At 36.7% G+C, this 15,389-nt stretch overlaps 1 protein-coding gene across 1 annotated transcript in view; it reads left to right on the plus strand.

Moving 5' to 3' along the window:
• The window catches only part of LOC104513602 (connector enhancer of kinase suppressor of ras 2-like), a gene marked incomplete at its 5' end in the record, with an annotated part of 82,315 nt that overhangs the window by 10,211 nt on the left and 56,715 nt on the right, over positions 1 to 15,389 (plus strand). Inside the window, 2 exons of the mRNA XM_010157018.1 lie at positions 6,050 to 6,196; positions 14,721 to 14,854. Coding sequence (XP_010155320.1) covers positions 6,050 to 6,196; positions 14,721 to 14,854 — 281 coding nt within the window. The remainder of the gene's footprint in view (positions 1 to 6,049; positions 6,197 to 14,720; positions 14,855 to 15,389) is intronic.

Below are 15,389 nucleotides of genomic sequence, written 5' to 3' on the forward strand. Positions count from 1 at the left end.
TTTTTCAGACAACAGAAACATTGCAGATCCAAACAAGTACTGAACTAGCTATCTGGCCATCTGTAAAATACTTGATCTACTTCTGTATAGAAAACTGTTGGATAAACTACAAAACCATGACTTTTCAGAAAAGTGAAAACTTCTTTTTTAAGGTTATTAAATAGGACAGAGAGCAATAATAATGCTCTTAGGAATTCCTGTTGAAAGCTAGATTTTACTTAGGAGCAACTGTCAAGGCTCCAGAAGTCAGCATGTAGTAATTAATCTGAAATCAACTGAGTGCCATAGAGGTGGTATGACTGAAAATGGCAAAGATGAACTCAGAATTAGCCAAGATCATGTTTTCAGGAGAAATTGAGTTCTAATGCCATTGTCTTGACACTGGTAATGTCTTGTCTGAAATACTGTGTGGTGTTCAGGTCATCTACAGTCATCAAAGTTGTGAGGTTACATGTGAACATTAAACAAATGTAGTGGAGGAAAAAAGAAAATGGATTATCTGTCTCATATGAAGATAATTGTTTTAAGGATTTCAGTTTTCTTAACTGAGCCAGCTAGGTCTGAGACAGAATTCCTCTTCCTTAACAGACAGAGGCTATAAACACCAGAAAGAGAAATAATTCTTTAAGGTAAAAAACAGCGTTGTGCAAGACCAAGCGTCTGTACAAGTGTCTGTAAGTAAAAGTCTGCCTAGGATGGTGATAAAAATGTTTACACTATAGTTGCTGGCAGCTATGTAGAGGAGCAGGCAAATGGAAGCAGTCACCTAGAAGGGCTTTTGCAGTTCTAACACCTTTATTTTGTTGTGTTTGCTATGTTATCTCTAAGTAGCTGTGGTTCTTAACTGATGTAGTTGCATTTTCATACTTTATAAGTCTGTTCTTTGGATGATGGATGCTATGTAAATACATGATCAGCCACCTAACACTTTTCATATCGGTCATGACATACTTAAGTGTATCGAGGGCCCCGGCACAATGAAATCATTTCAGCTCTAATTTATTAGTGTTAATTCAGTTATTGAATTAATATTGTAGATGTGTGTTTATTGAATTGTAAATTTGAGTCTTAATGAGAGCTCATTTTAGATGGAGGTAAATTTGTAAATGTGGTGCCAGGTCACACCATCTGTGTTTCAGTGCACTGGGTGTTACGAAATACATGTAGGAAAAGGAAAGAGAAAAACTGAAGGGGAGATGTAGTGACAATTTCAAGTCCTCTTACAAAAAGATGCCATTCTGTTTCCAAACACATTGCAACATGTTACCTATTCTCCAGATTCTGTCTCTGAAAAAGGCTTAGCAGTGCATCTCTTTCAGTAGCAGATCTTGCATGTCGTTGGAATCTTGCTGTATTTCTCCATTTAGTTGATGGAGACCAACTGTGTAAGATGGTGGAAAACCAAATCCTCTCCCATTATCGATTATGGTTAGTAACAGGATATGAATAAGAGTGAATCAGCTACAGGTGTTAATGATGAGCTTCCCATTCAGTGACAGAAAGTAGTCTTATGATCTTCCAGCACAGTTTTGTCTAATAATAATTTCTGATTTCCATGTTAATCAAACAAATTCCCTTGATTAATTCCCTAATGAGACAAAGTGAGTTATAGACTCAAAATGTGAAAGGCTGTTTCCTTAACAAAATGTTCAGTTTACATAAGCCTTTTTAAATTTTTTTTTAAATGCAAATATGAAGTGAGGTCATACTCTTAAAATTCAAGTAAATATCCAGATGGCTTTGAAGAGCCCTGAGGGGAAAGAGGCTAACAAGGTGGTTCTTAAATTCCTGTTTAGTTAATGCTCTGTCTCTCTCCATCTTAGGTATGATTAAAGCTGGCATATGATATAGTGAGTAGAATATGCACAAATCTCACAAACAACTGAAGGTGTAATCTACCTTCCTCTGTGAGGTGCACTCTGCATTTTTGTATGTTGTAGAACTTTTTCATTTTTCACAGTCCTGAGGGATATGATAGGGTTTGATAAGGCAGCAAGGAAACTGAGGAACCACTTCTGCTTTATCCCCAGAATATTCAGGAAAAGCAGAGAGACACATACAGCTATTCTACCCACAGTGCACTCCTAGTTCCACTGCCTGACCTGTGTCTTCTAACTTTGTACTGTAAGAAATGTGTGTAATATTTTGAAGAAATTGGCATGGAGGTGGATAACTGCTGTGGCGTTTTCGACTACTGGAATCCTTTGATAAGCACCATCATGTTCGACAGTCCAGCTGTTTTTCGGTTCCTTTTAAGAGATGAATGTATCATGCACTTAATGCCTGTGCAGTCATCCACAAATGCACTGGTTTGTGTTTTCTTCAGCCTTCTCTTTTTGTTTGTTTCTGTAACATTAAGAATGTTTTGTATTGGTTTGTTTTTCATATGGATCATCAGTGAGTCATCATTGGCCAGGTAGCCTTTATTTTAAAACAGGAGAAAACAGCAGGCACGTAGCTTTCCACATTCTAGGTTTTGTAGCCCAGATTATGAAGAGATAAAAAACAGTGCACAGTATTTCAATATGCAAATATATTTAGCAGAGAAGAGTACACCATGACTACAGCTTTACTGTGCTGTACAAAGATGACATAATAATGGCCTTCTGAATTTGTTGATTTGAATGTAATGGGTATTCTAATTGCTGCAATTTCATTTATTCAGGAAAATAAAAAAAGTACCATATTAGTCTTTTTTTTCCTTCATTAGTCCACTTTTAATGTTAACTTTCATTACTGAGGCAAATGTCTCAGCCTGTAGAATCTGATTAACTGAATGTATATGCTAAAAATCTTAAAGGAGCAAAATACCCTTTTGCTGAATATATCTCACCATAGCTAGGAGCTAGTAATTGCTATTAAAGACTGATTCCTTAAGAATAATTGTCAAAATCTGTCTCAAGGACTGGTTTTCAACTAAGATTTTTAATCTACTGTAATGACTTCTATTTTTTCAAAGATATTTTTAGTAATACAATTTATAATAACATGTCCAAATTCCTAAGAGCATTTTATCATAGCCTAGTAGTAATGACTGCAGACTCTTCTCTAATAGATCTTGGTATTTAATAGCTTTGTCATTAAGGTTCTCATTGGAATAATTTATCAGTAACTTAATTATTTATCATTTTTTCTAAAAGGAGCTCATGGAACTGTAAAGATTTCAGCATTCTGAAAGTTACATCAATCTATAAAAATCAAAAAATAGTTCATTTCTATGTCTATAACTGACTGGGGAAAAAAATAGCCTCTGTCATTTTATACACAATGCACAACCTAGATGAGTTTGTTTGGGATGTAAGCTGACAGATTTGCATTGGTTTGACTGTGGCCTGGTTATAATTACTACCGTTTTCCGGTTTCCTGTGGCCAGTGCATTTTTGGAAAGCTTTTTAATAGAACAGCAACATTAAAAATAGAATAGAACTTTTAAAAGCTATTAAATTACTTTTAAAAATTGCGACACATCACAGTTCTTCCCGAGCTGAATGTTCACACTTGGGTTCCTGGCTTCAACCCACTGTGGAGGCAGGTTAGAACCAGACAGGTTGTACCTTAACTTCTCTTCAACCCTTGCAAGAGGATTTTAATTGAAATCTCTTCAAGGTCACCTTTATTATTTTCCCTCCACCTTCATGTGTAATCAGAGGGTATCTTTCTCTAAGGGAAATTAATTGTAAACTATACATGATATGGTATGGTGATACATGTAGACTGCCATGATTCTAAACACCTAGATTTTTCTTTCTGTTTTTCTTGGTTTTTAATAGCAGTGGGAACACTCACTGTGGTCTGAAGAGCAACGATGACTAAAGTGTTACAGTGAACTCTGCCAGGTCAAATGTAGTCAGAAAGCATAGCAGATATAACGGCACTTAATGTATGTCCTTGTTCAGGTACGGCTCTTGTATTCCTTAAGCTTTTCATTCTTAGACGTTCACTTCAGGGCTGCTGCAATTTGGCATCGGCAAGGTTGTGTCTGCAAAGTGCGGTACGAGCCCAGCGTTCTAATTCCTGTTCAGTAAAGACCAGCTTGGCACTAGGGCTTACGACTTGTGGTAGTTGTAACACCTATGACAGGTCCTTGCTATGGTCATTTATTGTTACTGTAAAAATCTGCCATGCTTGGAACAGAAAATAGAGGGAAGAGTTTAGTACAGGCACAGTCAGAGGTTCCAGGGGCTCAGCTTTTCTGTGAAAGCAAATGACTTTTGCAAAAACATTCTGTGTAGGATAGGATCCATACTGTTTCATTTAGCAGAACTGTGTGATGGAAAGTAACTGTCAGTGTTCAAATTAAAACCTGAGTCACTTAAGTAATGTTTTTAAAAGGACACAGTATTTTAAAGGGTAAGTGGAGAGACTGCCCTGCCCCTATTCACTTTCCTTGTGTGGCAAATCTAGAAATCCTGTGAGAAGATGCAAAAGTAAGGCTAGGAAAATCCCCCAAAGTCCTCCCCCTATAGATACTCATCCATGCCTTGCTGTTACCCAGGGCTGAACATGAACCACTAACCTGATTGTCACTCGCCAGTGGTTACTCTCTCCGGTACTTCCTTTCTAGGCAGGCTTGTTCTTGTCGTTTGAGTTGCTTCAGCGAGATGCTTGCTATACTTCTTGAAATGACAAGGTGAGCGTAAACGCAGGCAATAGACTAGCCCGTGGAACCCAGGGTTAGGGGTGAGGAACTGAGTCTGCTTTGCTCGTACCGTTTTTCTGATGCCAGTGGAAGAGAAACAAGTTTCAAATTTTGTGGTGTTAGGTCTAGTTCTCTAGGTCAGGTCACATACATATTGACAAAACTTGCAAGCTTTAAAAATGAATGTAAGCAAATCCTATAAACACTGTAATATATTTCTGTCTGCCGGTACTGATTTGGGTATTACACAGGATACATTTTTGAGACTGTAATATTAAAGAAACTTCTTCAATAATAGTGATACTCAGGAAATAGGGCAAACCAACTTTAATGATCATTCACTGTGAAGTGCTAAGTGGTAGGAATTTCTTCTTTTATTCATAGTGAACAAGCTGATGTATCAGTTTCTTATAGCAAGGGCAAAAGGACTGCTGAACAGAGCCAAATTTATTCTCACATCTAAAGACATACAATTCCACTGATTTCTGTGAAGTGACTTGGAAGAAAGATAGGTTTGGATTTAGAAAAATGTGAATTATTATGAATTTCACTTTCAGTTCTGAATTTACATATCTGACTGTTTTGATGCCCTTCATTGTTGCTTTTTTCTTGTGTGCCTGTGGCAATATGGGTAGAAATTCAGCATCACTTAAATGTGTGAGAAACTACTGTTAGCATAAACATCTTTATATTATGTTATTTTTATTATTATTCAGTTTTAAATTCTCCTCAACCAGTCAGGATAATAGCACAGTGTAAACTTTCATGAAGAAAAAAAACCATCTGTTTTCATGTGTAAACAGTTCATGGTAAATTCATATTTAAATAATCAAGAAGATTAAGAAATGTCTCTAAGTAGTTTTTTGTGAGCAGCACATGCAAAATCCCTTCAGTACCAGTGACGTTCTTTTTATGGCTATATTTACAATTTAGAGTAACTTGAATTACTCAGGTCTATCTAGGGGCTGTATAGATAAATCAAGTAAATGAACATTTATGTTCAGTTAGGCTCTTAAAACTGCTACATATATGTTTCATGTGTTGCTACAGTAGAGTGTGTCTTCCTCCTCAGCAGTAAATGTTTCAACTAAGGATCCAGGTTGAAATTATTTCATGACTTCTAGTGTTCATCATTTGATTTAAAATGTACAGTGATCTCATAAATTATTGAAAGGGAGACAGTGTTCACTTATGCCTTATTCTGTTGAGAAACAGCTTAAAAAAAAAAATAAAATCCAGCTTCAGCACTGCCATTTCAGTCCAACAGAAGTAATCAGACACAGTTTATAAAAACTGCTTATGTTTGCACAGAGTAGGCTGTAATAGACCTTTTCAGTTAATAGACGACTTCCTTCACATTTAAAGTTAGATGGAAAGCTCTCAAAATTCAATTATGGAATTTTTTCTTAGGTTGGCTGGCAGTTAAAGAATCTAGTAAATGCATTGCGGGAAGACCCAAATGGAGTGATTTTAACCTTGAAAAAACGTCCTCAGAATACCCTGGTTTCTGCTCCTGCCCTTCTGAAGAATGTGAGGTGGAAGCCTCTTGCACTTCAGGTAAGAAGGCTGTTGCAACACAGCCATAGTGTCATGGTAAACCCTTTACTCTGTTCAAGAGAAAATACTAGAATTTTTCCTTCCACTGAAAGGAACAGGAGCCTCTGAAGAGTCCCAGATTAATTTGAAGTAGCGTGCTGAGCTAAGTTTGTGTGGCAATATTGTGTCAATAAGAATGTTTTGCTTCATTTTTTGTGAAGTTGAGTGCCACAGGAATTCACACAAGGAAAGAACATTTACAGTAGTGTTTCTGAAGAACTAGTCAGTAGCTTGCTTTGACTGGCAGAGGCAACACTGCCTCCCTGTTTCCATTATTTCACAGTATGCAAAACTACTTGTTCGTTATCAAGTGTGTCAGACCTTTTAAATTTCAGGAAGAGTCTGCTTCTGTTACACATCTGTTATAAAGTTTGTGGTTTTAGTAGCAATGCTCACAGAACCTCTGATATTTTCTGCATACTTATTACTTGAAAAGCTGTTGACATGAAAAAATCAACTGTGAGCATCACAGCTGGTTCTTCCTACAACATACACATATGTCGTAAAAACTGAGCACTGTAAAAAGGCTGAACTCAGAATGTCATTATTGAAGGGAAGTTTTTTGAGTAAGTTAGGAACTATGCATCTTTAATACTGTGTAACATGCTGTAATAGGTTTATGCACTTCCATAATGTGGAAGTGTCACAGAGGTCTTTTGTTTGGATCACATGGTACATGAATGTGTTTCTATTTTTTAAGATAACAAAACAAAGCAAACCCTTCAAGCCTATCCAGGGAAATTCCCTTCCTGCCTCGTACTTCCTGAATCTTTCATTCCTCAAAGTGCCTAAATCCTACACAGCCACTTCACTTAAGGTGTTTGTGTGATCTTGCAGCTCAGGAGTGCACACACTTGAGTTTAGTGCCATCTTGCCTTTCTCTGTGACTACCTTCAGGGGAGAGCAAAGGGACATTGTGACACCCAGAGGAGATTCAGAACTCTTCAGATTTTCTGTGGTAAGGGTGCAGGAATAACATTCTTTGCTCTAGCAAAGTGATTGTGTATCTACTTGTGAACTTCATCTGAAGCCTTCAAGGGCAACAAGATGGAAATTACATTTGCAACAGCACCTCCATAGAGATCCTTTTGTTACGTTAGTACAGTAAAGGATCCTCATTCACAAGCAGCACTCGTTCTGGAAGTCTTGTCAGTGGGAAAACAATGGCATGGTATTTTCCACAAAAAATGCCACCCTTTGTCATGGTAGCCAGATAGTGAAAGTGATGTTTGTGGGATTATCAACAGTTTTTGTGATGTGTCTTCTCCCAATGACCCAGAATGTAAGAGCCCCTGAGGATCAAAGGGTGCTTTAAGTGTCATTCTCACTAAGATAAGTTTCTTCTATATTGGAGGGATTTAAATAAAAATATAAATAATATTGGAAAATACAAAGAACTTTGCCAGCGTTACTTCCTAATAGATTTTGTAATAAGATGTTCAAACCCAACTTTAAGTTGCATTTAACATCTTTGGGTCTTTTTCAGTCTTCATGCCACAGAGGCAAGCTCAAATATTAGGACCTGGATAAATGTCATTGAATCGTAGAATCCCAGAATGATTTGGGTTGGAAGGGACCTTAAAGACCATCCAGTTCCAACCCCCCTGCCATGGGCAGGGACACCTTCCACTGGATTTCAGGAGACAGGTTTTTGTTTTGCTTGTTTCCTACAGTTCTCACCTGGCTTTAGTATTATTTATTACTGACATTAATGACTTGGAACTAGCATGATTAAATTTCAAGATGATATGAAAGCTTGTTTCCTGGACAGCTGACATAACAGCTTGATGCTGCTGGAAAGCAATGATCTCACTTCCCTCTCCCTGTTCTTGGCTGTAGAATGTCCTTGCCTTTGACTTTGACATTTTTTAGACTCTCTAGATTGGTTTAATTCGTTGAATCGGTAGGAAGGCTTCTGGGTTTATTTATTTGTTTTTCTGAAGTTTTCTACCACTAATGGATTAAATTGGCTCTCACAGAACAGAGGCTGTCAGACAGACTTTCAGCAATAAGCAGAAGACATTCAGCATGGACAGGAGGTTTCATACTTAGACAAAAGTAACCAGCTGCATGAGTGTAGGGTATGGAACAATCAGTTAAGCCATCATATGTAGAAAAAGATCTCAGTTAAAGTAAATCAAAACTGAAAACAATTCAGCAAATGTCAGACCGTCACAATAAAATGTAACGTATATGGATGTGTTATATTTCATGGTGTGTTACATATATGGGTCTCTATGTTGCTCTGCATGGGTCATTTGTCATGGTGTGTTACATGTATGGATGTATGACAACACATGCAGAGCAATTCTTCCATTCCAATTTCGTGTTGGTAAGAAACCAAACAAAAGCAATACATAATTAGGGAAGGACCAAAGGAAGTAGGATTTAAGAACTTGGCATTCAGAGGCCAGAAATAATATTTGTTAGCTCAGGTTTGTGCGCAGCAGGAATTAAATAAAAGCTGTCATGTTTTCTACTATTGCTTGAGGCATTTACAGGTGTTACAAATAATTTTTTCCATGAGAATTCTTTCAAATTATACCAGATAGTTAATTTAGGAATTATTAATGGTACAGAATCTGTGAATCCTTATAAAATTTATTTCTTGGTCTTGTAGTATGCCTTTGCTGTATATAGTTTCCCTTGATGGTTAATTAACAACAGCAGAATGTTAATGTATACCAAAGTTCTGTACTACAATTACCTTCCAGTGAGACAACATGTCAGTCATACCAGTTTCTCATTTTTTCTCTAGTTGGCATTATGTGATATTAGAAGATGATTTTCATTTTTAGACTCTGTGATTATCTTCCCACTCAACATAAAATGGTTCTTTCATCTGTAATGGCAAATATTGGTATGGTTTTTATAAAAGTGAACACCCTGACAGCCTCATTCAAATAAAATATACCATTTATTGTAATTTTTTCTTTTTATTTTCAGAAATCTTCTAGTTGGAATAATCCTTCCTCTTGCAAGTACTTGATCCAGAAAATTAATTTTTTTATTGTTTAGCTTGAGATATAGAATCTATCAGGTGATCTGAGTATTAAAGATGATATTAGCAGTGATAATTTTGTAATAATTCTTACGTATTAGAAAATACATGTTATGCTCTGCAATTTTGTAATTATCTTCAGAATAAGCTAGGTAAATAGTTTGTGATTTTGAAAACCAAATAATTTGGAGGGGTGTTGCTTTGAACAAAAGGTAAATTCTATAGCATTATCAGAACAGGTGACTATAGAGTGAAAAAAGGAAACTAACACGTTGGTGTATACCACTCAAGTTAGTTCATAGTTTGGGTACTTTACCCCAGTTGAATTGCCCTGACATTATGTGCTGCCCCTTTGCTTTGCTATCTTAGTGAGAAATACCTCGGGCAAGGAAAGACTTGTAACAGCTCAGCCAAAGGACATGCAGCAAGTAAGAACGTTGCGTTCTGTTCTCCTAAATGTCTTCTGTCAGAGGAGATGGTGAACAGTCACTTTGGTTTTGCTTTTTATTGCTTTTATTGATTTTTGTCATATTCATATGTATCTCATTGTATCCTCTTGTTCTGAGGATAAAAAATATTATTTACACATCAGAGGAGGTATATATTTCAGGTGTCAAAAAAGAAAAATCCACAGGACTGTAGGACACTGTGAATGTACATGCTGTTTTACAGCACAGCAACACCAATTTACCAGGATGTGAGACATTCTCAGCCGTTTTGAGAGTTCTGTTTCTTATTGTGAGTAGTATTTGTATTGGTGAACATTCAATTTTTCTGAATAGCAGCTTGTCCAATAAGCAATTAGTCATCTGTATCACTATCATGAATGAGTCTATTCTGACAAAAAATACACACTGTAGGAATCTGTAGGGTGATACACAGTTACAAAGCCCCATTTTCCCTTACCGCAGGCAACCCATGTAGAAGAGTGACGCCTGTGTGTTTTCTGTGAATTCACCCATCAGGGGAATTCTAGTTTATTCCTTCAAGGCAGAAAGCAGAGACTCAGTACCCCGTCCTTAATCTTCATGCCCCCTCTAAAGGTAAGGGAAGTCCATGTTCAAGCCCCTTCTTGCTGTACCACGGGGCTTTACCAGCTTCCTGCATCTTGTCCTGCTGGTTTTTGCAGGATGCACTGGGGTCATATGTTTGTTGCTTTGAACGGCACTTTTAAAATAAAGACAACATTTAATTAACCCAAATATATGCAAAACACACTCAGAATCACAATGTAATTTGTTTCTGAAACAATTTGAATTTTTCTGTTTAGCAAACAATTGCTTATTTCTGATGAGTTTTGAATTTACTATATGTCTTTCATTTTTATTCTGGTATTTCAGCATTGCTTAATCATTTTACTGGTAATTATCTATTTTCATTTAAAAAATGAATAACATACAGCAGATACCTGAAGAGTCACTTTTCAGAAGTCCTCTATAAAGAAACAAGTTTTCATTGGCATTTTTTTCACCTGTGCATGTATTTGCACACCCTTCGGCAAACATTCATTAGTACACACACAGAGTCAGTATAATCACTTAAGACATAAAGAATTGACTATTCTGTTTAATTGATAGTCCTGGTAGGGATGATATTTGCTATTTATTAAAAATAGCTTTTTGGCTTTGGTATCATACTAAAATATCATATTAAATACTCATATTAAGCTGTTTTAATAATATTTAAAGACCCCTGTGCTATTTTGCAGATATCTAAACTCACTGAAATTCCATGTCGGATATCCCAGACATATCTGGAGCTTTGAGTGAAGGTGTACATCTTTGCTGCCTTCACTCTGAGCTCCAGATCATAGAGTTCATTGTATTTGCTGGAATTCTCTGAGTGATGATAGAGGAGAAAACTGTTTTTTTCTCTTCACTAAAGACTCCCAGGGGAAGGTGGTCTTCTGTGAGTAACTAGCAGAATCATTCAATGTGGGTTTTTTTGGGTTGGTTGCATCCTTTGAGGAAGGGATAGAAACAGTCATTTGTTCAAAGACATAATGTCCAGGAAATTTGTGGAAATCACTGAAGATGGGTATTTTTCATAGAAAAGGTGGAAAACATAAATAAAGCTGAGAGGAAGAAGGCAGGAGACAGCTTATCTGAGAGCAGTCATGAAACAGTGTATTTTCTTTAAAACTTAGGACCGTTATACAGGGAAAGTGAACTTCAAGAGCATGTGTTTCTGTAAGCTCAGCGGGTGAGCCTTACAGTATGCCATTTGGGAAGACAAGAAGAGCTGGTATTTCCTTGGGGACAAAGGGAGGAGGCACTCTTGGACCATTGTTTTTCAAGCATATTTACTGTGAAATTGTAGGCGATGGATGCATTGAGTTTTGAAAAACAAGGAGTACAATGCTTTTCTTCAGAAAGGAGAAATGCAGGAGCCAGGGAATTACAAGTCGGTCACTTAATATGCACAGCTTGCAAGCACTTGGAAGATAACAGATGAGTAAAAACAACATGAATTTATTATGAAGAAAGCATTAAACAGATTTAATGCTCTTATGTGAGCACTTAACCAGCCTGGTAGATAGTAGAGAAGCTGTATATCTTACTCTGATATTAATACCTTTTCTCATGACACTTTTATGAGTATGACATAGAGAATTAAGGACTAGGTGAAACTGAGATTGAATGGGTAGAAAATTACTGGATAACCTTGCCTAACAAGTAGTGTTAATGGTTCACTATCAAACAAAGATTGTATCATTTAGTTTTCAACAGATTGGTGATAGGTGTGGTCTTGTTCCATGTTTTTCTGACAAACGTGAAGGATCTGCTTACTAAATTTGCATGTAGTGCTAAACCGGGGGGTGGGGGGTTAAAATGCAATGGAGTCTTGGCTGGTGATTAAAAATTAGTTTAAAAAACTACCAAAATCTGTAAAGATGTAAGGAAATGAGAGAGAGGCAGGTGTAAGGTATGCTTTGAAATAACCTGGTGCAGTTTTAAAGAATGTAGAAATTGAGTAATATGACAATAATTCCAAATAATGTGGAAATTACAGTAAACAAAAGCTGAATGTCATGTTAGGAGGAATTGAAATACCTGACTGAGAGACATAAATAGGAATATAAAACACAAGATAAGTGAAATAATTATTGTGCTTTATTCTGTATTAGTACAGTCTCAGCTGGGTACTAGTATACACTGGGTACACCTAGTGTAATCAGCTGGAGAAAGCACAGGTACACAGTTCATTAGTGTTTTAGAAAACAAGACCTATAAGGGAAGAAGAAGGTGTTTTCTTGTTTTCTAGCCACAATAAAGGGAAACAGATAGTATTCAGAAAGTAAAAAATAATGAAAAATTTAAAGAAGAAGGAAAAGGAAAGTTCTCACTTTCTGGGATGGGTAGGACATTAACTGAATTAAATTGAAGCAAAAAAGATTACATTTCTATAAGGTTATATTGTTAAAAAATCTATCAGCAATAGCATGGCTATCACCCTCTTAGGTGGCAAATTTGAACGATCATATCTTTCCCCACCACTTTTTCCTATTTCCAACTTCTGTCAACTTCATTGACTAACCTGTAACCTTGACAACTGCTGAATATACAGCCATTGAAAATAAATTAGTCACAAGAGTCTTGTTATAGGTTCAGCGCAGGGCCACTGAGATGATGAAGGGCCTGGAGCACCTGCCACATGAGGAAAGGCTGGGAGAGCTGGGGCTGTTCAGCTGGAGAAGAGGAGACTGAGGGGGGATCTTATCAGTGCTTATCCATATCTAAAGGGGGGGTGTCAGGAGGATGGGGCCAGGCTCTTCTCAGTGGTGTCCAGTGACAGGACGAGGGGCAATGGCCATAAACTGGAGAACAGAAGGTTCAACCTCACCATGAGGAAACCCTTCTTCCCTGTGAGGGTGCCAGAGCATGGAACAGGCTGCCCAGAGAGGTGGGGGAGTCTCCTTCTCTGGAGACTTTCCAAAGCCCCTGGACTTGTTCCTGTGTGATCTACTCCAGGTGACCCTGCCCTGGCAGGGCGTGGGACTAGATGATCTCTAGGGGTCCCTTCCAACCCCTTCCACTCTGTGAATTTCTTTTCTGATTCTGAACTGGAGTTTTGGCTCATCTTTCTGTGATGGTGATAATTTATGTTTTCACCCGTGGAAAACTATCTCCAGTTGCAGATAAATTGGGGGTTACTGCCGCACCAAACTGCAGAAATAATGGTAGCATTCTAAATGTACTGGTCGATAATTGTGTATAAGATGGTAGGCCCTAATTTCCCAACATATGAGAAAGTAAGTGGTGAATGATCCTTGTCTTTGGCAGTTGCTTCTTACTTATTTATATTGATAATATGAAAGAAACCTAAACCATTTGATCAGAGTATAAGAAGCTTAACAATAAGCATAGAAGAGTAGTGCAATCTGGGCCCCCGTGCAGACCGATATTGTCATGAAAAAACATCGGGTGTTGGCACTTAGGAATATTTGTTGAATAGCATAAAAATAATTTCAGTGATTATCTCCAGAAGATAGAAAACATTGCATTAAGAAAAAAATTATAATTGGTCTTCATAGCTTTCATCCAATTTCTAGGTTACTGTGTTTTCCTTCTGCCAGTAGGAAATTGGTTATATCTCTTCAAGCACAATTTTGTATCTGAATGGACTTTTTCATATAAGTAATCTAAACAATAATACTGAATTTAAAAAAATCAATTTATTGAGTATAAACACAGATTGTACCTTCATTGAGAAATGTTCTTTGTGTACATATCTTTGTAACCTGCACAGAATATTTGGTTGTAGTCCTTATAGGCATTAACTTGAGCTTTCCTATGGCACTGGAGTATAAAAATTGTGTTTCACTCCATTTAAAAATTAAAAAAAGCAAAAATCCAAAAAGACACCCTGACTTTATTAATACTCTTCATATTTATGATGTTCACATATATTGCTTAGGTTAATTTAGATTTAATTGCTAGTCACCATAGAACCATACAATCATCATGCCTATGGTTTCAGCAAAAAAATAAACAATAGATTGCTATACATTCTGTTTTCTTCAGAAAATCTAGGTATTCTGTTCTTAGTAACAATGAATCTTCTACTGAAGCCATCATTATGGTTATGAACACTTTCATTCAGTGCAAGTATTCCAGAGTTCTGTAATTAATTTTTGTATTAATGGCATTTAATACAAAATTATAATTTATTATCCCCATAGAACTGATTTTCAGTTGGTTAAAAATCATATTTCAATTCCGAGTCTCAGATTTTTCCATGAGATGGCTTTTAAATTAATTTCATTACTGGTCTTTTATCAGTTTCTCTCATAACTAGTCTTTACCTCTTTGGTAAAACAGTGTTTCAGTAGACACCTTTTTGGAACAGTAGTTCAAAACAATGACTGATCCAAAAAAAGAGGTCAAGATTCCTCAAACAATACATATTGACTTTGGTTTTCCTTGTAGTGGAGAAAACATTAATTTATTACTTCTGTGGGTTTTTTTTGTTTGTTTTTTACAGCCTGTAATTCCAACCAGTCCAACAAGCAGTTCTACAACACCAACAAGTACAATGGGCTTATCTTCAAAACTGGAGAACTCGGCACTCCAGGATGTTTTCATTCTGTCTCCTATGTCAGGACTTTATGGCCCCAGGTATTTACATGCTAATGAATCTGGGGTTTTGACAAATAAAACTTTACACTTTAATTTCACTAGACTAACAAAACCAAAGAAACAAACAAAAAGCCCCATAATCAAACTAAATATTTACTAAAATTAAGAGCTAGGAATACATTAGGCAACATATCAGTGTTTTGTGAGACTTAACTTTCACTTAGCTAGATACCAGTTGAGCAAAACCGGGGTTTAGCCCTAAACCAAGAGTGCATTTACAGAAGCCTTTAATCATTTAGGTTTATTTACTTTTATGTGACTACTTGTGTCTTAGTGTAAAGCAGGCATTTCTGCAAGGGAAACTCTTACCTTCCCATATTATACCAAATCCTTATGCTCCCTCTCAAAAACTAGAAAACTCCTGAATAACTACCTTTGCCTTGTAGTTAAAATGGAACTGAATGATGATTTCATTAATTAAAATTTGTTGAATTGCACCACTTTTATGAAAGTTCACACATACAACACTTCAATTATGGGACTTATTGTAGTGTTTGGGAGAGTTGTACATGTC

The sequence above is a fragment of the Eurypyga helias genome, unplaced genomic scaffold (assembly GCF_000690775.1).
Source record: "Eurypyga helias isolate BGI_N326 unplaced genomic scaffold, ASM69077v1 scaffold11248, whole genome shotgun sequence".
NCBI lineage: Eukaryota > Metazoa > Chordata > Aves > Eurypygiformes > Eurypygidae > Eurypyga > Eurypyga helias.